This window comes from Bos indicus, chromosome 16, assembly GCF_029378745.1.
Source record: "Bos indicus isolate NIAB-ARS_2022 breed Sahiwal x Tharparkar chromosome 16, NIAB-ARS_B.indTharparkar_mat_pri_1.0, whole genome shotgun sequence".
Lineage (NCBI taxonomy): Eukaryota > Metazoa > Chordata > Mammalia > Artiodactyla > Bovidae > Bos > Bos indicus.
Genome location: NC_091775.1, coordinates 81,607,863 through 81,633,829, shown reverse-complemented (window position 1 = coordinate 81,633,829; position 25,967 = coordinate 81,607,863). Strand labels below are relative to the sequence as shown.

Here is a 25,967-nt window from a genome sequence, read left to right as displayed (position 1 = left end):
TGTGTGTCCTGCTTGGTCTCAGCCCCCCTTGGCTTTGATATGCCTCAATCCTGACAAGAAAGGGAATAAAGTGATGGGTGGAGAGATTCATCATGAACCTGGCGGGGGGTCAGTTTTAGGGGGCCTGGCCTCACTCACAGCAGGCGGGCCTCCTCCACCTGCCCCACGCTGCCCTGAGGGGCTTCCAGGCCAGCAACCGGTCTCTGGGAACAGCCTCTGCCTTAACCCAGCTTCATTCCCTGGAGGTGCATCCGGCATCCTCCCCACTGAGGCTGCTTTGGGTGACAGGTGGTCCCAAGCTTGCAGCTGGTGTTGGAGGCTGGCCGACGGCCTTCTGCTGCGGCTCCAGCAGAGGGCAGCCTGTCCCCAGCTTTGGGGCCCAGACGCCCCACCCAGCTGTTCCTGTGGGCCCTTCCAGAGCCCTGTACTGGTGATCTGTTTGCGGAACTATCCATCCCCACCCCACCCCCATAGCCAATGTGCAAACCCTTCTGGGAAGACATCCAGTCGACCGCATCCCGGGCTGCATAGAGTGGAAGTGCCAGGATGAGGGCACCTCACCTGGGGCCTCACCTCGCACTCCCTGAACTCTGCAGCACTGACTGGTCTTAAACCAGTCCTGTATGTTTAGACTCTTTCCCAGAGTCGGGGTGGGGGTCCCGTCAAGGCCTCCCCTAGGTCTGGTCCTATGGATGTGATGCACAAATTTGCTGTTAAAGCAGCTGCTTCTTGTTTTGTAAATCCACAGTGTGGGCAGAGGAGCCCAGCCCCCAACATGAGACAGGCAGCCCTCAGACGAGCTCATGCAGAAGTTCACGTGTCCGTGCACTTGGTCGAGGAGACTGGAACGCATACGTTACAAAGCTAATCCCCAAGGAGATGGTTAGGGCTTGAGGGAGGGGCCCTGGTGAGTGGGATTAGTGCCCTCCTGAGAAGCCAGAGCCCCCGCCCCCTTGTGAGGTGACCGTGTCTGTGAACCAGCAGGCGGGCTCTCCCCTGACACTGAATCTGCCGGCACCTTGGCCCTGGACTCCCAGCCTCCAGCACTGGGAGGAGTAAAGTCCTGTTGTTAAGAAGCCCCATCGAGCCCCACCTCTGGACCATGGCATTATGTTATAACAGCCCAAACAGACCAAGGCAGACACTGGTGCCAACGAGCAGGGTGCTGCCGTAACAAACACCTAAAACTGTGAGAGCGGCTTTGGAACTGGGTAATGGGTAGAGGCTGGAGAGGTCTGGGAAAGTCTGCTAGGAAAAGACCTACATCATCGTGAACAGACCTTGAAAGGGGATTCCAGTGAGGGCCCAGAAAGGAGAGAGCATTGGAGAAAGAGCCTAAGTCGTCTCAGGGCAAGAGGAGGAAGTAATTCCAAGCAGAATGTTGTAGAAATACTGATGACAAACGCCATTCTGATGACAGAAGTGAGGGGCGTAGTATTGGAAAGGGGACCCTGTTATAAAGTGGCGAAGAACGTGGCTCAGGCATGTTCAGACTCTGGTATTTTGTGGAAGGCGGACCTCAGATCAAGGGTATTTAGCTGAGCTCTCTGGGGAAAGTGTGGATAGAGCGACCTGGCTCCTCTCCATTACCGACAAGGAAACACAGAAGTGCCGGAGGGCGGCCTCATGAGCGCACAGGAAGCTGACCTTGAACATCAGCCTGCCCTGCTGCAGAAACAGCATTCAGGGTGCGGCCAGGTGACCTCCGGAGAGATGAGGACAGGTCGGCCCTTAGGGAAGCCGAGTGCAGTTCCCTAGGACACTCGGGGGATGGCCCAGACGGTGACCCAGAGACCAGAACTGCCTCCCATCACAAGAGCGTGGAGCCGCCTCCACCTGGGGTCAGCCGAGGGGCCCCTCCACGGGGCCTGGCGGCAGGCAGGGGTGGGGGGATCCCGCTGTGCCCTAGGGCAAAGGCAGAGGGTTGGTCTCTGGCTTTGTGGTCCAGAGGCGTCGGCCCCACTCCGTTTCAGACTCTTGTCCCTGTTTCTCCCTTCCTAGTTCTCCCTCGGAAGAGGGATGAGTGCCCGGCCTCTGCACCCCTCAGCCCCGGCCAGCACTACGGCCCTGGACGAGAGTCTAGACTCTGGGGCTGAAGGAACTCTGCGCGTGAGAGGTGCTGAACTTGGGGGCTGAATGCTGCCCCCCCCCCCTCACACAGTCACACGCTGGAATCTGGGGGAGTGGCCTCAGTCACATGCTGGAATCTGGGGGAGTGGCCTCTGGGAGGCAGAGCCCCCAGGAGGGCGCTGCTGCCCCTGGAAAGCCCCCATCCCTCCCCCACTCCACTGCCCCTTCCAGCAAGCTCACAGCTCTCATGCCCAGATGGGGCAGTAGGATCAGGCTGGCTGGACCCCATGCCTGGGTTCAGTTAGAATGGACACTGGGGAGGAAGCAGACACTTTCCCTCCCCAGGCCTCCTGCCAACCTGGCTGCTCCCATCAAGTCCCCCCCAGAGGAGGACACCAGCTCCTACCCCCAGAGCAGGACACCGGTCCCCCCATCCCCAGAGCAGGACACCAGCACCCCCACCCCGAGGGCAGGACAGGTGCCGGGCTCCTTTCTGACAGCTTTATTGATGGGGTGCAGGTCAGTTTGAGCACAGGCCGCGCTGCAGCCCTGGGTCCAGGCAGCGCCACGTGGCATCACCCTCCGTCTCTGGGGTCAGCGGGCCTGGCCCGCCCTGTCCTCCTGCTGCTCTGGACCTGGGGCCTGGAAGGGATGGGTGGTGTGGCCAGAGGGGGAGGGTCCCAGGAAAAGGGTGGGGCCCAGGTGGGCTGGGGCGGGTATCCAGGTGAAGGCAAGCTGCATGCGCCTCCCTCCCTCAGGGTCAAGCCGGTCATGCTGAGGACGATTCCGGGGCTGGGCTGCGCCAGAGGCGCAGCACCCCCACGCCCATCCCCCACAGCCTCGGGACCCAGGCTGGGCAGAGACGCCCTCAGGTTTGGGCGGCCATAAGGTCAGGGGTGTTTCATCAGGGCCCTGCCACACGGGAGCTTGAGCCCGGGGAGGCCAGACCACGTCCTGTACTGGGGCCCTAGGGCCTGGCTTGCGCCCCCCCCCGCCCCCGCCCGAGCTGGGGGGCACCGTGGCCCACAGCCTCGAAGGCAATAGGCCAGGGCAAGTAGCCCCTCCATTCGGGCCTGTCTGCATGTCCCCTGTGACTCCTGGGCGGGGACGCCCTGGGCCTGCTCTGAGGGAACTAGGAGGCCACCCATGAGGAGCACGGCCCGCCCCCGCAGGGCCCCCGATGATGGATACTCAGCCTCTAAGGGCGGGAGTCTGTGGGGAGGGGAGGGCAGGGAAGGGGAGAGGTGGGGGGACACCCAGAGCCAGAGGCCCAGCTGGTGACACGGCAGGCCAGGCGGGGTGGGGGGGCGCCTGGGAGGGGGGCCTCCAGCAGACACCCAAACCAAAGGGAGCCAGACGCCCTGGGTTAGTCCTTAGCTGAGGGAGGGAGGGAGCCTGGCAATCTCGAGGTCGCTGGGGGTGATGAGAAGCATGGCGTGGGCAGCGGGGCGTGGGTGCGGGGGGCTCACTCAGAGTGAACCAGAGCCCCAGCCCCCTGCCCAAAGCCGAAGCCCTTGGGCCCGAAGTTCTTTGCGTAGCATCCTGCAGAGAGAAGAGAGGGGTGAGGACCCCCACTCCTGCCCCAGCACCTGCCGGAGCCTCTGGGGCAGTGAGGCACACAGCAGAGCCCCCACAGCATCAACGCCGATAGTGAGGAGCATCCTGGCTATGCCCCTGCCTCTGAAATCCCAGGAGAAGAGCCATCTGCGGTCAGAGGGTCAGATCCCCGGCGCCCAGGCCCCGCCCCACCCGGCCCCACCCTCCGGCTACTGACCGTTCCCACCACCCCCACCGGGGCTCCTTCTGAGCTGCACACAGAGGCCTCAGAAGACACTCGGGAATGGACTCCAAGGCTGGAACTGGCCGTCGCGTACGGGCCTGACTGCCCAGCCCTCCAGGAAGGGAGGACATCGAGGGGAGGCCGCTCACCTTTGCAGTAAATCTCGCCATCCTTGTCGGCCAGGGTGGTGGACTCGAGGCCTTTGCCGCACTTGGCACATCGGAAGCAGGACTTATGCCAGGACTGGGGAGGGAAGGAAAGAATTAACTCTGCTGCCCCAGCCCATCCCCTTGGAGGTGTGATGAAGACACCTGTGGGGTCTGCCCAGCCTCCCCCACCTCCCGGAGGAGGTGCTGGGGGCCAGTGCCACAGCTGCCCCACGAAGGGCAGGCGGGGCCCCCCAGCTTTGTCCCAACTCCTGACCGGGACCCCTGGTGTGGGTGTGGGCTCGGACCCATCCTGGCCGTGGTTCCAGGCCAGTGGCCCCCTCACTTCTCACAGGGGACGTGACATGCACGCTGGGGCCTGGCCGCAGGGCCGGCTTTTGTGGTCAGCAGGCCCCTGGAGTTCTCGAGGGCCCTCACTGCAGCGGGAGGCTGCAGCCGGGCAGGGGCCAGGTACAGAGGCGGTGCCTGGCACCCTGGAAGGAGAAAGGGTCCACGGAGCTCCGGGAGAAGGCCAGGGGCCACAGAAGCCCCGCTGCTCCAATGAGGTGCTCGGAAGCCACACAGCCAACAGCCCCTCAGGGGAAGCCGGCCCGGGTCTGCACCCCGTGGGGGCCAGCCAGACCCCAGGTCAGCTGCCAGCTCCCAGCTGACAGCTCTGCACAACCGGGAAAGCCAGAGGCCAGTGGTGGCAGACGGGACGAAATGAAACACAGCCTTTTAAGGCCAAGGGGGCTCCCTTGCACAGCTGCCCTTTCTGAGCTGGAGATGGGAAGGAAATGGCAGGCCCTGGGCTTCCTGGCAGCCAGGCCCACGCGTGTTGGCTCCTGCCCAGGGCTCTAGGGGCCTCGGTGTCCGTGCTGAGGGCACCCCTGCCTCAGCTCGTCCTCGGGGAAGCCCAGGCTGCCCCCCAGTCTCCAGGCAGATGGAGGACTGACCACCGCCACTGTCCCTGCAGACACAGTCGGGCCCCGCTGGTGGGGTCAGCACCTAAAGTCTTCCTGCTTCTCAGCCCTTCTGGGGGCACGGACGCTGGTCTCCTCCTGCCACCTCTGCTCGAAAGAGAACCCCTCCTCCGGAAGGGAGAGAGGGGCCCTCACTCTAAGACCCCGAGGGGGAATTGAAATGCTGATGCCTAGGTATTTTTTGGTGATTCCCTATTCTCATAGTGAGACACAGCAGAAGAAACACCAACTTAATCACATCTCCTGTTTTCATATCATTTAGTGAACAGCAAGGATCTTCACTTCAACCTCACAAGAACCCACAAAAGCAATGACGGTGATGGTAGCTGACTGGTGCCGCCACAGCCTGGGCACTGCACTGCACTGGGCTCCCCGCACCGGCTCCGTTCAGCTTTAAAGCCAGCTTGCCTGGCGGGCCTGCTGCGTGTGCTGCTTCAGATGCGGGGCTGAGGCTCAGGAGGGGATCCATCAGCCTAGGCTTCACAACAAGCAAATGGCGGTCATCCTGCTGGGTTTACAAACCTCTCCCAATGGACAGAGGTGGAAACAAGCTTCAAGGCGTAACATGGCCCCAAGAGGAGGCACCAGCAGTGGCGGCCAGCTCCTAGGAGTGGGCAAACCTGGGCTTTCACCTGTAACACAGGTGCAACTCCCTCCCCAGCGGGCCTGAGGGCTAGTCGGGGACCAAGCTTGGTCTAGACCCGTCCTGTGTGTTGTCCCCTGTCCACGTGCCCAGCTGCTGCTCAAGGCTGAGAAGCCCCAGAGGCCAAGACTCGGGTCCAGAGAGGCTGCAGACAGGCTCCAGGCCCCGCGGCGTCACCCTGGCCACATCTGCGTGAATGTCCAGCACCATCTCCGGGGCCCTCGTGAAGAAGCCTCTCCTGCGGCCCTCTGACAGCTCATCTGAGGGCCACCTGTCCCTGCAGCCTCTCCGAGGGAGGGTCCCATTGCACTTTGGTGACTGGGGGTGGGGTCTACTACTGGAATATTGCAATGGGGGCAGGCAAGACAGCCAGACCAAGTTTGCCTCCTAGGAGGCTCTGACGGGCCTGAACCTTGGATAACTCTGCCCTGGGGGCACATGAGTGGGTTTCTGTGGATTTGGGCTGGTTCTTAACATTTCTGTATCACAAATCCTTTTGAAAATGTGGTGAATGCTATGGATCTTCTTCCCAGACAGAGATGTGACCCCCACACAACGATGCACATTCTTTTCAGGGCTGGTGTACGTGTACCCTTAGAGCTCAGCAGACCCTGACTCTGGAGACATGGATCGATCAGAAGCTCCCTAGGAAGCGTGTTTGCTGTTGTTCAGTCAGTCAGGTACTTCTGCCCCTTTGTGACCCCCTGGGCTGCAGCATGCCAGGCTTCCCTGTCCTTCCGTATCTCCCAGAGTTGGCTCAAACTCATGATGCCATCCAACCGTCTCATCCTCTGTCGTCCCCTTCTCCTCCCGCCTTCAATCTTCCCCAGCATCAGGGTCTCTTCCAGTGAGTCGGCTCTTCACATCAGGTGGCCAAAGTATTGGAGCTTCAGCTTCAGCATCAGTCCTTCCAAAGAATATTCAGAACTGATTTCCTTTAGGATGGACTGATTGGATCTCCTTGCAGTCCAAGGGACTCTCAAGAGTCTTCTCCAGCACGATTTGAAAACATCAGTTCTTCGGCACTCAGCCTCCTCTGTGGACCAATGATGAGGCTGCTATGATGGGGGATTCAGCTCCCTGGAGACTGGGAGGCACAGGGGACAGGCAGCCTCACAGACAAAGGGACCCCTTTCGTGGTGGGCTCTGAAATGAAGGGGAAGCTACATCAAGGGCGCAGGCTTCCCTGAGCAGTGGGAGCACACTTCAAAGCCCCGGAATGCACGGTTCAGGAACATGTGTGCCACCCCTCCCTACCCCCAGCATGCCCGGCCTTACCTTCCCAGCGCCAATCACCTTCTCGGCTGCATAGACGGCCTGGCTGCACCGCGGGCAGCGCTCGGAGCCCCCGACCTTCTGGGCGAACTTGGACGTGTTGGGGTTGGTGGTGGGCCTGTGGCCGGGGGCCCTGCTCAGGGAAAAGCATGCGGTGAGGGGACGTGCAGGGAGCGACAAGGTGGAGGGGACAGGCCTGGAGGGCGCCAGCCGCAGGCACCCAGCCCAGCCCGCCGCACGGCTGTAGCTGCCAGGGCTGCAGAGTTGGCTCTGCTGATGGGGGACGCACCCAGGGCCCAAGGGTCACTTTCGCCAATGGGGGACCCACGAAGGGCCCGAGGGTCACCTCCGCCCATGGGTGACCCACCAGGGGCCTGTAGTATTCCTTCCCCGAGACGTCAGACTCCCCTCAGCCCCAGTTATAACGCCGGAGTCACTGACAGCTTGTCTGCTAAGAACTGGCCCCCTCTGCCCCCTGTTCCTTCAGCGCGTCTATTACTAGAGTCTTCCCAGGAGAAATCAGCTGACAGGTCGCTCCCACGGGGTGACAGCCTTGGTGTGGAAAGTCACTGTCACCTGCGACCATCCCCCAGGGCCAAGGGGCCGGCGGGCTGACTGCCAACACCCAGCTCACAGCATGTCAGAGGTCAGGGGGTGCTGTGGGCCTAGTGACGCCCGTTTCCAGGAAGGGAACCAACACCCGGCGAGCCAGGCTGCGAGGTGGTCCGGCTCAGACCCTCAGTGGCTGTGGGGCACCTTCAAGTCACTGATACTGGCTGGGTTTTCTCATCTGTGGACAGAGGAGAGGGGCCCAGCAGTTCTCGGGGCTCCTCCCAGTGCATGGAAATGCGGCCACGGCTCCGCACGGAGAGGGGCCTGGCTGCTCCAGCCCCTCTGCGCTGCTGCTCTGACGGGGCCTGACGCACAGGAGGACCTCTGCTCTGGGCGGGGGTACTCACTCCTCATGTCTGATGCCGAGCGACTCCCCCTTGTCCATGCTCAGGGTGCCCGCGCCCTGCCCGTAGCCGTAGCCCTTGGGCCCATACTTCTTGCCGTAGCAGGACTTGCAGTAGATCTCCTCGCCGTGCACGGCCACAGTGGTGCTGTCCAGGTTCTTCTTGCAGACCACTGCGGGGGGCGGGGGGGGGGGGGGGCAGTGGGTCACGGCCAGCCCCCACTGCCGAAGCTCCCTGGGATGCTGCACAGGCAACGTCCTGACCTCCCAGGAGCCAGGGGCCTGGCAATGGGGTTGGGGTGGCCAGGGAACTGGGAGGGGAGGAGGGCCTACGGATGCTGGCCCAGTGCCTCTCCTGGAGCTGGGTGGGCTTCCTCGCCCCCCCGCACCCTGAGAGCTTCCCGAGTTCATGGGGCCCCCAGGGGGTGTGCCGGGCCTCACCGCCCTCGACAGACACCGTGGGTCCCGACACAAGAGGAGAAGCAAGAAGGGCAAGGCCGTCCTGCTTCCTGCTATTCAATTCAGAAGGGATGCTCATGGGTGCGGGGGCAGGGCAGAGACGCTCCCGGGGGAAGGTCAACGTTTGTTCAGCATCCAGCCTGAACGGCTTGGAAATGAGATACAGGCTGTGCTCATCATGACAACAGGATCTGAAGTTTCTAGTCGGAAATCACTTGGCCGCAGGTCAGATGCTGGGAGAATTCCCTGACTCGGGGCAAAGGGGGATTGGAATGGGGTACACTGGAAGGCCTGCAGAACTCCCGCAGCCTCCTGTGGGCCTCAGAGCGGCCCCGTGACCCAGAGTGAGACAGTGTGGAGCCCAGGGTCGCACGGAGCCCAGGCTAGCCCACGTCCAGGGAGCGTCCTGGCCAGGCTACACGCCTTCCCAGCCCCGTGTCCCCACCAGCACATGACAATGGTGCCCCCGAAAGATGGCTGAGAACTGAATGAGGCCTCGCTGGGGAAGTGCTCAGCGCAGTGCTCTGTGCACAGCAGGTCACCGTGAGCGCTGGCTGCCCCAACAGTGTGAGAGAGTCAGCACCCTGAGGGCCAGGCCCCAGAAGACCATCAGCGTCCAGCCCCGAGTGCTTCTCTCCAGAGACTCACGTCCCATTGATGTAGGTTTGGGCCTAGGATAACAGGCGGGTTCCACGAAGGCCCTGAGATGGGGGAGGCAGTGTGCCCACCGGGACCACATTCTCAAACACATCCTTCTGAAGAGGGACCCTGGGAGCAGCCAGCCTCTCCTCCTCTCGAGGAGCACTCAGCTTACCTCCATGCCCCTTGCCAGTTCTTTGCCTTGAGATAGATTCCTCCCCCCACCCCCACCTCCACCGTGTGGCTCTCGGGATCTTAGTTCCCTGGGCAGGGGCTGAACGTGGCCCTTGGCAGTGAAAGCATCGAGTCCTAACCACTGGATCTGTAGGGAATTCCCAGCCTTTCCCTTGCCTTTAAAGGCCAGCTCTCTGCCCCCACCCCCACCCCTGGGCCAGGTTGGAGACTTCAGACTAAATAAGGACCCTCTGGTCCTGCTTGTGAGATCCCCATGTTCTTCCAGCACGCGGGCAACCAAATATGGGCCACCCCGCCGCCTCCCCAGGGCTTGGCTCCGGCCTGGAGGAAGCAGGCACAGCAGGCCAAGGGCTCCATCATTCCCTTCTAGGGTGGGAAGCCGGGAGTCGGCCTGGAACTGCTTCCCGTAAGACCCAGAGTGACCTGGAAATTCCTAAGACTAGACAGGAGGCTGTGAGTGAGACAGAGCAGCCCGGGGGCTGAGGTCTCCTTGGGCGACCTTCCCTGCAGGGACCTGGGGGTGCAGCTGGCGCCTCCCAATGTCCCCGCAGCCTGGCGCCTACAGGCAAGGGGGTGCCGCTGTGGGTGGGGCTGTGAGCACCCTGGGGCGAGGCCAGACCAGCTCTGCCTTCCCATGGGCTGACCCCAGGACAGGGCTGTCACAGCTCAGGGACGACGCAGCCTCAGGGCCGATGCCCACAGAGCCAAGGCCCCCCACCCAGGCTGGGGACTGTTTGCCACTTCTCGGACACTGGGGTGCACGCTGCAAGCCCAGCCCAGGGTCCATCCCATCCCCCCAGCCCCGCGCCCCTGGCTTCCCTGACTGCCCAGCTGGCGGCCACTCCTCCCCGGCAGCTGCCATTGGTGATCAAAGCCACATGTGAGGTGGAGAGGGGTCCTTGGAGCCAGCAGTCTGGCCCCTCTCCCTGGCCAGCAGCAAGCCCTCTTATGCCCTCTGAGGAAAATCAATGGCCTGAAAATTCCTGAGCGCAATGAGCTGCTGATGACACCACACGGCTGTCGGCCTCCTCTGGGCCGGATGTCAAAGGCTCTGCCCAAGCTCGCTGCCCACCCGCGGCTGGCACAGCCCTCGGTCAGCCTGCGTCAGCCTCGGCAGGCGTGGGACGCATGCTGCCTGCTCTGGAGGTGGCTTCTGGCTGGCCCAACCACAGCCGGTGGGAGCCGGTGCTCCTTCAGGGCAGGTGGCCCCGGGGGATCTGTGTCCCGCTCGGGAGAACGGGCTCCGGAAGCAGTGAAGCCACGCTGGGGGGTGCAGGGCCCGGTTCCCAGACCTCCCCAATGGGCTGGGGCCACCCCGAGTCCCAGTCTTCTTGCTGGGGATCCTCTGTGTCGTGTGTGTGTGAGCACGCGCATGTGTGTGGACATATATGTGCAAGTGTGCATGTCTGTGTGCGCATGTGCACGGGTGGGTGGGTGCATGTCTGTGTGTGCACACGTGTGTGTCTGTGTGGATGTGTGCGCGTGTGCATGTGTGTGTGTGCGCGTGTGCATGTGTGTGTGTGTGTGTGTCTGTGTGCGTATGTGTGCATGTCAGGGAGCAGCTATCATTGACTGAACATTCACAACTGCTCCAACTGCTCCTTTTGTTTTCTGACCCCTTCCTCTCAGTTCCCGCAGCCCTGCCCCAAGAAGTAGGTGTTGTTTTCTCCCCTGTAATGTTGAGAAAATGCAGAGAGAGAAGGAGGCACCTGGCCCTCAGCATCCAGAGAACAGAAAGGAAATTCACATCTGGTCTCTGACCCTCTGGTTCTGAAGGCTCGGGGCTTGGCCGCCACGCTCCTGCCCACCCAGCGCCACTGCCTGGGCTCAGGGGAAACAGGTCACCTCCTCTAAGCCCCTCAGCTCTGAGCCCATCAATCAGGAGCCTGCGGACATCCCCCCGCCTCCAGGGCCCGGTGCTCAGGACACCTGGGCCCCAGCCACACCCAGCACCCCAGGCGCCCAGACGCCTGCCCACCAGGCAGTGAACGGGGCCCGTCTCCTCCCAGCCGTCGGGACGACATCAACATCCCCTCACGCGGACTGTCGGGCGGAGGTGGGGGCTGAGGGGAGAGGCCTCCCACCCAGAGATGCCAGGGGAGCCCAGCCCCTCCCTAGACACGGCTGCCCATGAGGCTGCTGCTGGTGAATTTATCTTTGAGGGATAGCTGACATGTTTATGTCCATTGCCCAAGGACGTGAACTCAGGCAAACTTCGGGAGATGGTGAAGGACAGGGGGGCCTGGCGTGCTAGGGGTCCATGGGGTCACATGGAGTCGGACACGACTGGGCACCTGAACAATAGTTGTTGTTGACACACTGTGTTATGAAGTGTCAGCTGTCCGACACCAAGACTCACCTTTTCTAAAGTCACTCACCTGTGACTATTTTAAGTGCTGCTGTGCTCCCTGTGCTCTGCAATACATCCTCGTAGCTTTTTTATCTCACATGTAACAGTCTGTACCTTTTAATCCTCTCCCCGTCTTGCTATCCCCCCACTAGTGTATCCTCTGCATCTGTGATTTCTGTGGCCTTTTAACAAAGGGTAATCTGGGTCCAGGGATTGGTGAAACCCTGGGCTAAAAGTGTCTTGCTCTTAAGTGCCAGGACTGTGGTAGGGAGAGAGGGAAGACAAAGTGAGTGGGAAGTTTTCCCCGCAGGATCTTTCCGGCTTGGCTCTCAGGCCCTGGTGTGTCCACCCCCTCCAGCTCCTCGGGCCAGCCCCCCACAGCCCCCGCCTCCGCCTTAGAAACAGCTTCTGAGGAACACAGGGGCCCTGAAGCGCCTCCCCGCCCCCGCTGCGCTCCTGCCAAATGTCAGGCTGTTTACAACCGTCCCTCCCAAGGACCGTCCCCCAGGGCCCGACAGGCCGGTCATCCCCATGGCGACAGCCGGCCTGGGCGGGCACTCACAGCACAGGAAGCAGGACTTGTGGAAGCTGCTGCCTTCGCACTGGACCTCTTCAGCAAAGTACACCGTCTTCTGGCACACCCCACACTTCTTGCCTCCTCCCCAGTTCGGCATCCTGCAAGTGGACACAGAGAAGGGAATGAACTTTCCAGGGAGGTGGATACCTGGATGGCCCAGGACAGGGCCTGGGGCAGAGGCCTCCCCAGCAGGCAACCTGGGGGCTTCCCACCCTGGAGCCCACAGGGAACTGCTGCGCAGCCACTGTATTTTCAGCGACTCTCCCCTCTCCACCCGCCAGCCCTCTAGGACATAAACTCCCACAAGACTCAGGCTGTCGTAGAAACAACAATAAAGCCTTTGCTGTGTGCATCCAGGCAGACAAATCTCACAGCAAAAGAAACAGGTAAGCTAGAACTCATAAAACACAAACTATCTGTGTCGGGTCTCAAACAGGCAAAACTCACACTGTCAAGGGAATTACACGTGTGTGAGAGAGTGATAAAGACAAGGGAGTATCAGAGACTACTGACTTAGATGTGGCACCTCGAAGACAGAAAAAGGGGTCCGCCAGGGGTCATCACATGGGGCCTCCTGTTGTAATTATTCTTCAAACTACGCAAATCAGTTCAGTTCAGTCGCTCAGTCGTGTCCAACTCTTTGCAACCCCATGAATCGCAGCATGCAAGGCCTCCCTGTCCATCACCAACTCCCGGAGTTCACTCAGACTCAAGTACATCCAGTCAGTGATGCCATCCAGCCATCCCATCCTCTGTCGTCCCCATCTCCTCCTGCCCCCAATCCCTCCCAGCATCAGAGTCTTTTCCAATGAGTCAGCTCTTCACATGAGGTGGCCAAAGTATTGGAGTTTGAGCTTTAGCATCAGTCCTTCCAAAGAACACCCAGGACTGATGTCCTTCAGAATGGACTGGTTGGATCTCCTTGCAGTCCAAGGGACTCTCAAGAGTCTTCTCCAACACCGCAGTTCAAAAGCATCAATTCTTCAGTGCTCAGCTTTCTTCACAGTCCAACACTCACATCCATACATGACCACTGGAAAAACCATAGCCTTGACTAGACAGACCTTTGTTGGCAAAATAATGTCTCTGCTTTTTAATATGCTATCTAAGTTGGTCATAACTTTCCTTCCAAGCAGTAAGCATCTTTTAATTCCATGGCTGCCGTCACCATCTGCAGTGATTTTGGAGCCCAGAAAAATAAAGTCTGACACTGTTTCCACTGTTTCTCCATCTAATTCCCATGAAGTGATGGGACCAGATGCCATGATCTTAGTTTTCTGAATGTTGAGCTTTAAGCCAACTTTTTCAGTCTCCCCTTTCACTTTCATCAAGAGGCTCTTTAGTTCTTCTTCACTTTCTACCATAAGGGTGGCGTCATCTGCATATCTGAGGTTATTGGTATTTCTCCTGGCAATCTTGATTCCAGCTTGTGCTTCTTCCAGCCCAGCGTTTCTCATGATGTACTCTGCATATAAGTTAAATAAGCAGTGTGACAATATACAGCCTTGACGTACTCCTTTTCCTATTTGGAACCAGTCTGTTGTTCCATGTCCAGTTCTAACTGTTGCTTCCCGACCTGCATATAGGTTTCTCAAGAGGCAGGTCAGATGGTCTGGTATTCCCATCTCTTAAAGAATTTTCCACAGTTTATTGTGATCCACACAGTCAAAGGCTTTGGTATAGTCAATAAAGCAGAAGTGTTAGGGGAAGCACGCTGACTGAAACCACCCACCCTGGCCAGGCACCATAGTAACCATTTGCATGAGTTGTGTTATGACAGGAGATCCTGATAAGGAATAGGGAACTAATAAGCTGCCACCAACCGGAAGAGTTAGGGAAACGTTGAAAGGAGACACCGCGTGTCCATCCACTTCCCAGAATCCCTCTCGCTAACATCCATCTTGGCTGAGCGATGCGTGCACCACCAGGAAAGACTCTGAATTAGAGTGATTGGCCAAAGACCACCTGGAAACTAATCCCATCACCATAAACCCCAAGACTGCGAGCCACGCGGCAGAGCAGTTCTCCTGGGTTCCCTTAACCTACTGCTCTCCACCCGGGTGCCCTTTCCCAATAAAATCTCTTGCTTTCTCAGCACTTGTGTCTCCTCAGACAATTCATTTCTGAGTGTTAGACAGGAGCCCAGTTTCGGGCCCTGGAAGGGGTCCCCCTTCCTGCAACAGAAGTAGATGTTTTCCTGGAACTCTCTTGCTTTTTCGATGATCCAGCAGATGTTGGCAATTTGATCTCTGGTTCCTCTGCCTTCTCTAAATCCAGCTTGAACATCAGGAAGTTCACGGTTCACGTATTGTTGAAGCCTGGCTTGGAGAATTTTGAGCATTACTTTGCTAGCATGTGAGATGAGTGCAATTGTGCGGTAGTTTGAGCATTCTTTGGCATTGCCTTTCTTTGTGATTGGAATGAGAACTGACCTTTTCCAGTCCTGTGGCCACTGCTGAGTTTCCCACATTTGCTGGCATATTGAGTGCAGCACTTTCACAGCATCATCTTTCAGGATTTGAAATAGTTCAACTGGAATTCCATCACCTGCACTAGCTTTGTTCCTAGTGATGCTTCCTAAGGCCCACTTTACTTCCCATTCCAGGATGTCTGGCTCTAGGTGAGTGATCACGCCATTGTGATTATCTGGGTCGTGAAGATCTTTTTGTACAGTTCTCCTGTGTATTCTTGCCACCTCTTCTTAATATCTTCTGCTTCTGTTAGGTCCATACCATTTCTGTCCTTTATTGAGCCCATCTTTGCATGAAATGTTCCCTTGGTATCTCTAATTTTCTTCAAGAGATCTCTAGTCTTTCCCATTCTATTGTTTTCCTCTATTACTTTGCATTGATAACTAAGAAAGGCTTTCTTATCACGCCTTGCTATTCTTTGGAACTCTGCATTCAAATGGGTGTATCTTTTCTTTTCTCCTTTGCCTTTCAATTCTCTTCTCAGCTATTTGTAAGGGCTCCTCAGTCAGCCAATTTTTTTCTTTTTCTTGGGGATAGTCTTGATCCAAACCTCTGTCCATAGTTCTTCAGGCACTCTATCAGATCTAATCCCTTGAATCTATTTCTCACTTCCACTGTATAATTGTAAGGGATTTGATTTAGGTCATACCTGAATGGTCTAGTGTTTTTTCCTACTTTCTTCCATTTGAGTCTGAATTTGGCAATAAGGAGTTCATGATCTGAGCCACAGTCAGCTCCTGGTCTCGTTTTTGCTGACTGTATAGAGCTTCTCCATAAGCTCTATAAGTCCTCGCATGTAGGTTTTATATGCTCTTTTGTATGTAAGATTTAGCTCACCAAAAATTTTTTTCTTTAGCCACATCACAGGGCTTGCAGGATCTTTCTTCCCCGACCAGGGATCGGACCTATACCCTTGTATTGAACGTGTCAAGTCTTAACTCCCCAGGAATTTCACCCCCCCCAAAAAAAAACTCAATTTTTTTGAAAAAGCAGGAGTCAGACACAGAGGGCAGGACTGAAGCTTTAGAGCTCATTAGGTGGGGGGAGGCGGAAGCATTTGCAAAATCCAGTTTTCCAGTACCACCCCCAGCCCAATGAATCATGACCTCTGAGGATGGGGCACCAGAACAGGAATATTTAACAAGCACCCAGCTGACTCTGAAGGCAGTAGCCTGGGACAAGTTGAGAAGCTTGAGGTTGGTTCTGAGCTGGGGTCCTGAGGCCAGGTGGGTTTAGTCCTTTCCTGACCCTGCCACTCACTGCTGTGTGTTCCTTGGGCAAGGGAGCTAGCCTTTGTAAACCTTCGTTTCTGCATCTTAAAATGGGGACAAAAGCAGAAGCTACATCACAGGTTACTTCTGGGAAATCAGGGAGGCATGGCTTAGTGCCTGACACAGGGTGAGTTCAGGGACCCAGGGCTGCAGGGTCAGAGCCCAGGATCAGGGATGGCGACCCTTCCAGCTCTTTGGACAGAAGTGTACGGAGGAGGGACTCCATGGGAGGACTGGGGTGCTGGGAAACAGTGGGGGGCCAGGGAGGAGTACCCTCCATGGGAACTCGGGTATGGGCACCCGGGGTGGTGCCGGCAGCTGGAGTCTGGGCAGGGGCAGGGGGCATGGTCCCTTCCACCAGGGGCTTCCCATCGGATGCAGTTCAGGGAGGAAGCTTGCCCCCGAAATGTCTCTTTGCTATGTGGATTATTTCAAGCTGAAAACAATCAAGGCCCAAAAAACTCAGGAAGAAACATCAATCTTCCCTCAAATGCCTAAAAGAATTCCGACAGAGGGCCAGTTCCCCAGTACTGCAGTTTCCAGAGATCTCTGTGAAGAACACAGGCCGGGTGTGGTGGGGAAAGCAGGCAGGGCCAGGAGACCAGTCCACTCTGTGTCCCCTTATCTCTGCCCGGCCGAGCAAACACTGGTTTCCAAACATTTGCTTTCCTTCTCCATGTCAACTGGCTCCTCGCCTCTGAAGTCCCAAACCATTGCCCCAGCTTCCTCTTTTGTCTCTAGCTGAGCATGGTATTTAATGTGAGGGTTTGGGCCCCTTTGGGAGTTACTCGGTTTTTTGGGTAGACATGTTATTAAGCTTTGATTTGCTCCTGTTCATCTGTCTCAGGTCAAGGTAACTCTTTTCAAGTCAGAAGGAGCTAGGAGGGCGCAGGGAGATTTCTTCCCCGATGGGGACACAGGTGTCGGCTCAAGGAGGAGGCCCGGTCCAGGTTCACTGCCACGCCCTCAAGTCTGCGTGTGCCTGGCACACAGGCGCGTGTACAGGAGTGTGCGCCTGGCACACAGGTGTTCACACAGGTGTCTGAGACGTCGCCCCGCTAACGCTCAGAGCTGCAGCCCAAGGCCCGCAGTATGCTCATGGGGGTGTGCGGGCCGAGAGCAGGCTCCTGTGGGTGAGGGGTGCAGGGAGCTGGGATGCTCACTGTCCACGGCCTCTGCTCTGTCTCCCCGTCCCGAGGGTTGGGGTTCCTCTGCCGCCACTGCTCTTGTGGTCACCCCGCCGAGCACTTCCACTGACCTTGACCTCTGCCCTGAGTCCAGGCTCACACACCCAGTTTCAGGGAAGCACCTCGATTTCAACACCAGCCACCTGAACTCATCACCTTTTCTCTACAACATGCTCTTTTTCCTGACTGTCCATTTTGTTGCTGGAACCATAATCTTCTCTGATCACTAAGGAATCTCATCCTGAACCCCAGAATGGGGCGGAGCTCTGTACCCCACTCCACCCACTCACCCCAAACCCTGACCTCCCCGCCTCTCCAGGCCTCTTCTCACCACTGAGGTTCACTGACCCTCAACAGCCCCCTTCTCCTTGGGAATCAGCCCAATTTTCATCCAGGGCACTGGACCTAAGCTGACTGCCAACGTTCCCGGCTCGGGGCTCAGCTCCCATAGCGCCAGGGCCGGTCCCTGAGGCCCCACTGTTCCTCCGGCCCCCTGTGGCAGGGCTGCAAAACCATCTCCATGACAGACAGTTAGGTGGTGTAGTGTGGTCATTACAGTCGGCCTAACCTCCAGCCGCCTCCCGACCCTTCCTTGCTGCAGAACCCCATTTGAATCAGGCAGACCCCGCTCCCTCAAGTGACCCCCAGGAGGTGCTCAGGGCAGAGCTGGACCCAAAAGTCACTCAGTGACTCCAGCCCCCTGAGGGGTGGTGCAGGCACAGCCACGAGCAGAGCAGGGAGTCCTGGGGGACGAGCCGGTTCCCAGAGAGACATATGGGTTCCCTCCTGCCTCTTGACGGGTGCCGGGACGTGACCCCCGAACCCCAGCCCTCAGCATTCGGCAGACAGCCTGTCCCGAGCCTGCAGACCCACTGTGTGCCGGGCAGTCTGCAAGCACCATCCACCATTCCTGGCCACCCGGAGGCGGGGACCTGCCCATGGCATGGATGAGGACATGGGGCGGGGGAGGCCTGCAGTCAGGGCTGCGGTGAGGTGGCCACCCAGCCCCGTGCTGGCCCTCTGCGCTTAGTGGACAGGGCTTGGCGACATGGGGACCCAAGGGCTCCCGCCTCGCCTTGTCCCGGCCCTGAGCCCACAGGCTTCGTCCTCCAGCCCTGGGACACCCCTGAGGGGGGAGGTTCCCTGACCACGCGGTGGGGAGCTGTTCCCAGCTGTGGTTTGTTCCCGACACAAAAGCCCTCCTCCCTCGGGAGGCCCACGTCCAGCAGGGCCCGGGAACCCGAGGTGGGAAACTGCTCGGCTGCCTCCCAGCCAGGGACCCCCAAACTGGGGGGAGGTCCCCTTCAGGAACCCAGGGGACAGACAGGGCTCAGCACCCTGGGGCAAAGAGCACTGACCCAGGCCATGGGCGCCCCCCGCCCTCGTGAGGACCCCTCGGGAATCTATGGGTTGAGGGGGCTCAGCTGGGGGCCTGGCCACCTCCTTTCACCAGGGAGGTTCCTGCTCCACCCACTCCCTCCTGCCAGCCTGAGTCCAGCTGACGGAGCCCGAATGCCTTAAAAGGAAACCTACTTCCCAGACCATCTGGAGTTCAACAGGGACGCCTGGCTCCCTCTCAGCTGCCTCCTCAGGCCTGGGGGCAGAGCCCCCCCCCCCCCCGCCCCCGCCCCCACAGGAGGGGAGGAAGCGGGGAGGGGTCCAGGCAGTGCAGAGTTCAGGAAAGGGGATCTGGACCCATTTCTTCCCAGCCGAAAGGTCAGGCTCCCTTCTGCGCTTGTGTGCTCCTCCCTAGGTCAGGCCATCCGCTGACTCCGAGTCTCATTCTGAGGGTCGGGGGGAAATGAGAGCAGCGGCCCAAGGCCTGGCGCGTCGTGGGTCGCGCTCCTGAGGCACCCCCGGGCTGGACGTGCGCTGTCCTTGCCCCAGGCCATGTCTGCTCTGGGTGCCGACCCTGTGGTCACACCAGCCCTGACCCCCCGGGGGGGTTTGGTTTGTCCACTTCACCGTGTCTACAGTTCCCACTGAGCAGTGGGCTTCATCTCCTGTGGGATGGCTGGAAACACCCCGACAGCTATTCCCCTGAAATGTCAAGGCCTTCAGGGCTGCCAGAAGCTAGAAGCCCGGGACTGGATTCTTCCGACCAGCGCCCGGGTCGGCCCGCTGCCCCCAGCCTCGTCCAGCTGCAGCATGAAGACTGGCTCGTGGCTCCTCTGTCCTGGGAGCAGAGACCTGGCCGGGCTCGGGGCTGCGGAGGACAGACGCTCACGTTCCGCCAGCAGTGTGAGAACATCAGGCCGAGGTGATGCCCAGGGCGCTCACAGTTCAAGTCTAAGAAACCGGCTTGTCCGCCAGCGTCTGCGGGAAGGTCTCCCCTCCTCAGATCAGTGACCTGATGGCATTCCCTGCCGTGTCTTTGTCCCCAGTGGAAAATCCCAAACTTCTCTGTTCCAAAGCCTCCTGCTCCCCAGGGACAGAGGGCAACTCCTGGGCCCAGAGGGCAGGTCCCCTCCAAACAGTCTGGCCAGGAAGGGCTCGCCGGGCCGGGTGGTGGGCTGGGCGAGGCCTGGCCAGGCTGGGTGGTACCTGGCCAGGTGCACACGGGAGCTGTCATCCTTTCCAACCTGCTGCTCAAGCCTTTCCCCGCCCCCACACCGGAGGGCAGCCAAGGAAAGAGGGGTGCCTGGAGAAACAGAGTCCGGGAAATGGTCCTGCCCTGAAAGGTGTGGTCAGTCACTGCTGGGGCGCAAGGACCGACATGGGGTGCAGGCCCGGCCTCAGCGTCACACAGTTTCTGGAACTCTGCAGGCAACTCAGCCCGCCAGCACTCCTGTGCGGACCCCACAGTGCTCCAACCCCGTGTCACCCTGCTCCCTGTCTCTCCGCTCTAAGTTCTCTCTTCAAGCCCAGGCCCTGAGGCCCTTGTGGGGCGGTGACTGCGCCCATCATGCTTTTACCAGCCGGGCACTCCCCACAGGGTTCAGAATCTGAAGGTCAACAAAGGTAGAAACAGCGGGCTAGGATTTAAGCATTTTTAAACTGTTACAGGAAGCCTGATATTATAACAAGGTCCCATAGATTAACCAACAGATAAAGTGATGTCAATTTAGTAACAGTTGGTTACCCATGCTGAAAAGGTCTGAATTATTTTCCTGGATTAAATTTTTAAAAGCAAAAACAAAGCACATGAGCCCTTAGCCTGTGTAAAACAGGCTGCTTGCAGCTGACAAGTCAGGCAGCCCCCGCGGGCCCTGCAGAAAGGCAGCACCGCAGAGGGGGGTCTGCTCGTCTCGCGTAGGAGTCAGACGCTGTCTCCGGCCCTAGGAAGCCGCAGAAAAGCTGCCTCCGTATTTACACTCTTTACCATACATGGAATCACTCGGTGATGACGTCAGACGAATTCCTGGGGAGCTGCGTAGTGCAAGCCCAGCGTCACCGCAGAAATTCCTGACCACTGGGTCTGTGGGCGCCTCCCCCCTTCCTGCCCCCAGCAAATCCCTGACCACTGGGTCTGCAGGCACCCACCCCTGCCCACCCCAACCCAGCTCTGCCCCTGGCTTCTCCTCTGGAAGGCTCTTTTCCAGGCTGCTTCTCTTTCTTGCCAACCTGACACTGAAATCCAAACACGCATCAGACTTGGTGAGAGCGCATCCCCGGGACCCAGGCCCCAACTTCCGGGAGGCCCTCCCCTCTCCCCACACCGTAGAGGACCCAGTGGTGGCAAGTTCTAACCCGACTCCTTCCACACTCACACTAGCAGAGCCGTGTCCTCCCTTAAGCAGTGTGTAAGCTGCTGTAAAGCTCTTTGTAAAGCACGTCTGTCTCAGGAGTGGCGGATCTGTCCCTGGAGAGCTGATCAGAGACAGGAAAGGCAGAGTGACCCGGAGGCTGGGTGCAGGCCTGGAAGGTGTCTGCCTGGGTCTCAATAGCAGCCTTGACCCTGAGTGAGTCACTGGTCACCTCTGAGCCCCAGCTTCCGCCCCACCTCACAGGCTGCCCCAGGCGAGTCGGTGAAAGACACAGGCCAGTCCCGGGCTGGGGAGCACAGATGTCAGCCAGCTGTTCTCTCGGGAAAGGCCAGCTCTCCTGCCCAGGGTCGTGACTCTTTCCTTATTTGCCGACACGTCCGAGGGTGGCAAGTGGCGACCTTTATTCTCCTCGGTGCCTCAATATATCCAATGCACGACTCCCCCGTCCTCTCCAACCCAACCTCACAAGAAGCCGGCTTACAGAAACTTCAGCTCCAGCAGCCTCTCAAAGAAGCCTCCCCAGTCTGCCTTCTACCAGGAGGCCCACGGTTAATGAAAACCTGACCTGGGCCTCCGTGCCACACAGGCGCGCCGGGCCAGCACGGGTTTGCAAGGGTCACGCGTGCCCAGCAGGGCAGCTCGGCTATGAGCCCACGTCTACCCGTTCACTCACCAAATGTCTACTGCCCGCCAACCAGGTGCCAACACTACACTCCCGGCCAGGAAGGCCCTGCCAGGACCACAAGGCAGAGAGGTCTGCTGTGAGAGAAGGGACACCTGGGCCAGGAGGGCAGGCGCTGGGTGGCCCAGGGGTGGGAGTGTGGCCTGTAGACCTGTGCCAATGGTTTCTCCCCAGCGACCCCCAGACTCTTTAAAGGGCCAGCGCTGCCCCTCCCCCTCCCAGCACGCCCTCTCCGCAGTAACCCTCCTTCCTTGTCGTTCTCCGCCTCCTCCGCCCCGGATTTCCTCCCTGCAGGACCGGGTCCTTCCCTGGGAGACGGCCAGCAGTGCAGGCTTGGATCCAGCCACAAGGACAGTCTCTCTGGAAAAAGGTGGCCGGGGTCCCGAGCCTGAGCCCACCTTGACCCTCAGGGGCTGACAGTAAGTGGCGGCAGGGAACACGACCCCCAGGGAGTGCCCGGATCCCAGGGGCTCTCTGAGATGACAGGGGGCGGCCAGCTCCTCTCGCCTCTCCAGCTTCTGGGAGGCAGGAAGGCTGGGGGCGAAGACAACCTGCCCCGCCCTCCCAGGACCGCGGCCAGAGAAGCAGAGCCCCGCGTCCAGGCCGGCAGAGTATCCGGGTCAGTCTGCCTCGGCATCACCTCTACAAGTTGAGGCCCCACTTCCACCAGAGCCCCGCGGGCCTCCAGGAGCTACTGCGACAGGACCCCCAGGCCAAGTCCCCCCAGCTGGGAGGGGCTGCACACCCGTCCACGCCCAGGAGCAGGGGCGGGGCCCAGGCCTTCAGGAAGGGGCGGAACCCACTCCCGCTACCGTCTAGCCCGGGGTCTCGATCAGATCACAAGCGGCGGGAAGGGACGAGCGTTTGCAGCATACTCGGCAGCTGTGAGCGCCGAGGACGCGCCTGCCTGCACGCTGCTTGTTGGGTAACGGGTTGCAACTTGCTTCAAGTATGCTCACAGCGCCCCTTACTGCCCCCGGCCTTCGGGACTAAGGCTGCAAACACTGGCTTCCTCCAGGCTTCGGTGGCGGTCCCCGCGCCGCGCCAAGTCCCGGGGCGTCAGGGGTGAAGGCGGCGGGGCGACCTTCATCTAGCCCTTCGCAAAAGGGGAAACTCGCACCCGCGCTCCGGGCACAGCTGTGCCAGGCGGGCCCCCCCCCCCCCCCCCCGCCCGCTGCACGTTCCCCCGGCAGGAGGGGTGGCACGGATGCCCTCATCCCCCGCCGCACAAGGAGCGTCAGTAAGCGCAGAATCGCCCATTGTCCCACCGCGGGACCCGCCGGGGGAGGGACCCGAAAGGGGAGAACCGCGGCCACTTCACCCCTCTCCTCCGCCCGCGCCCACCCTGCGCCCCTTTTTCTTGCGACCCTCCCTGTAGCATCCCTGGAGGCGGCGGCGGGGCTGGAAGGCCAGGGGCGCCCTGAGCTCGCGGGCAGGCGCTCCGGCGGGTAGGGGACTGGGTGCTCGGCGGCGCGCGGGCCGGGCGTCCGAGCCCGGCGTGCACTCACCTGGCAGCGGCCGAGCGTGGCAGGCGGCGGGCAGGCGAGAGGGCGGGCTCTGGAAACGAGGCTGGGCGCGCCGGCCCGCGCGCAGTTTTGTTCCGCTGGAGGGCGTGTCCGGGCCGCGCCAACCCACAGGCTTTGCACACCGCACCAGGCCGGCGCCGATGTCACCGCCCCGGGCTGATGTCACGGCGCAGGGCCGCCCCCAGGTCCGGGCCGCGCCGGCTGAGCTCCGGGGACCCTCTGTGCGCCCCGCCGCAGGGGAAGCAGCGGCTCACTATGCCCGGAACTTCTCAGCGGTCCCGGCCGCCGGACGAGGGTGGAGACACACGTGATCCGTGATCCACGATCCAAGAGCCCAGATAAACGTGTGCCGCAGGAGAAGGGGGGTTGTCTGTTTGGTGTCCTGGTAGCAGGAAGTCAGGGACACGGGGAGGGGGTGCCGCGCCCCGGTTAGGGCACCATTCCCCCTCCCAGGTCTGATCCCGCCCCTTCCGCATACCCGCTGGTCCCCAGGCTTGGACGGCCCACCCCTAGGCCTCGGTCCCAGTCTGTGAAAGGAGTATAATCCACAGGGAAGTGGGGTTGTGGCGGGCAGTGGAGATCCTATAGGCTTAGCAAGCCTTCAGCAGTGCCCTTCAGTGACGATCACCCTGCCTCCAACAGCTCTGTCCCCTTGGCCTTCCCCAGTCGAGGAGCCCCCTCCGCCCCCCAAACAGCAGCTCTGAGAAGTGGGGGTGACGCTGGGCTTTTTTTCGGGCCTTGGAAAGCTGCCCTGGGGTAGCTGCCAGTGAGTGGGCCACCCAGGGGTTCTGCTGCGGCATCTCAGAGGCGCACAGCTCTTTCCTGGGTACAGGAACAGCCCAGAAACCAAGTGGCCTGGACAGGGAAGGAACACCCAGGCTCCTGGCAGGGAGGACCCTGGTGGGGAGCAGAGAGCACCAGGCTTTCAAGGAAGGTGCCATCCCCTCCCAGATGGTCCTGCCAGCCTCTGGCTGCCAAGGCTCACTGCCCTTTAGGCTTGTGGGTCTGGACTCAGAGGGTCATGGAATTCTGAGACAGTAGTGTGCCCGGGACCTGGGGCGCCTCCAAAGACAAAGCGCTTTCTTTATGTTTGTAGTTTTTGTAGCTCATTCACTGCGTTTCTAAGTTGAAAGGGAATGCCATCTGATTCTCCAGGCTGGATGGCACAGCTGGCACAGACTGCAGCCTGAGCAGACATGTGGCACACTGATCTTGGGTGCCCACTGCACTGTGCTGTGTCCACTGGGTGGGCGTCGTGTGCCCCTCCCTGCTGCCCTCTTGGCAGCAGCGTCTCTGGAAAAGGATGCCTCCTCTGCTCAGGGCGGTGCACTGGGGGCAGGCCCCTCCCCCAGGTCACCTGGAGATACAGATGCTGTGTCTTCCAGCCTGGACAGGTGCCAGAGCCTCAATACCCACCTCCGTCCTTTAAAGCCCCAGGCGGCTGAATCAACTCTCCCAGGAATTAAGTCAGGAATCTTACAGTCCAGAAAATGAAATATTTGTCTAAGCTTTTCTTACTTTCTACCCTAAGAACATCTTTCCCTGGGCCGGGCCCTCTGTACAAACAGGGCCCTCCCAAGAAATCCCCACCAGGATTTCTTGCAGATTGGGCCCTTCTCATGTGACCCAACCTCGATGCAGGAGAAAAACCCAGGGAGACTGCTGGTCACCCCACACCGAGCGTGCAATGCAACAGGCGTGTTACCCTGCAGAGCAGAGGCATCAGAGCCTGTGGGCCGGCTGCCCAGACGCGCCTGTCTCTCGGGAGCATCCTGCCTCCCTTCAGCTCCCCCATCCCGAGGAGCGCAGCTTTGGAGTCTCGCAGGATTTTACAGAAGGGCGCTTCCTTCTTTGGTCTGGGTTTGTCCTGCCTGGGTGGGGAAGCTGCTGGAGGACTTCCCCAGTGAGGACAGTCAACCTGTGCTGGGAAGCTGCCTTAGGGCAGGTCTGGGGAAAGGCCAGCACACCTGGATTCTCCTGCAGGCTCTTGCAGAGCCTCGTAAATGGGGGGTGATGTGTGCTGAGTCCTGCCCCTGGGATGGCTGCCGAGAGCGGGGAGCGATGCTGGTTCACAGAGAGCTGAGGCAGCAGGACGGCCCCAGGCTGGGCAGTGACCCACCGCATTTAACCCTTCTCTGGGGGGAGACCACAGGGTCAGTGAGAAAGTGAATCCTCGCAGGGCCGAGCGTCTGCCGGGAGCTGCCCGGGCACACGGGGAGCGAGGGGTCGAGGAGGACAGACGCAGATGAATGTGATGACCACAAGCCCAGGGCAGGCACAGCCACTTCACGGCCAAGAGGGACCTGAGAGAGCAAGGCCTGCGGATGACCAGGGCTCTGACGCTCCGAAGGAGCCCAGGCTGAACCTGTATTGTGAGTCTCAGCTCCGTCATCAAGGATTTAAAATAATGACATTGGGACTTCCCTGGCGGTCTAGTGGTCAGGTCTCCTAGGCCTCACTGCTGAGGTCCTAGGTTCAATCCTTGGTTGGGGAACTAGACCCCACATGCCGCAGCTAAGAGTTAGCATGTTGCAACTAAAGATCTCATTTGCCATAAATGAAGACCTGACACAGCCTAAATAAATACATGAATATTAATTAAAAAAACGGAGACCAGATTTGTGCTTACAAGAGGCAGGGAGAATTGGATGAAGGCAATCAGATGGTACAAACTTCCGGTGATAAGATAACAGGTCAGGGATGGATGTGCAGCACAGCGATTAACACTCTTGCATGGTGCATACGAAAGTCGTTAAGGTAAACCCTGAGAGTTCTCATCACAAGGAAAATGTTCTTTACATTTCTTCAATGCAGTATCTGTATGAGGTGAGGGAGGCTCACCAAGCCATTGTGATCGTCATTTCAGGATGTGTGTGTCAGACCGCGGTGCTGCACGCCTTAACCTAACCCCGAGCTGTGTGTCAGTCACAACCCAATAAAACTGGGAGTGACTGATGTCACCAGTGACTGCACCAGTGCCCTCCGGGCCCTTTCCAGTGGCTCCCCCACTGGGCTCCCCAGGGCCTGAAGGTTGTGGGACTATATTCACCC

General features: G+C 59.6%; 1 protein-coding gene across 1 annotated transcript; it reads right to left on the bottom strand.

The window, feature by feature from the left end:
- Positions 1-2,557: 2,557 nt before the first annotated feature.
- On the bottom strand, positions 2,558-23,053 carry CSRP1 (cysteine and glycine rich protein 1). The gene is made up of 6 exons (XM_070768824.1): positions 22,899-23,053; positions 12,058-12,170; positions 7,857-8,025; positions 6,901-7,030; positions 4,000-4,093; positions 2,558-3,612 (listed from the first exon to the last, which is right to left on the bottom strand). Exons 2-6 carry the CDS (start codon positions 12,167-12,169, stop codon positions 3,536-3,538), a joined length of 582 nt encoding a protein of 193 aa, XP_070624925.1. The 5' UTR covers position 12,170; positions 22,899-23,053; the 3' UTR covers positions 2,558-3,535.
- Between the last annotated feature and the right edge of the window lie 2,914 nt (positions 23,054-25,967).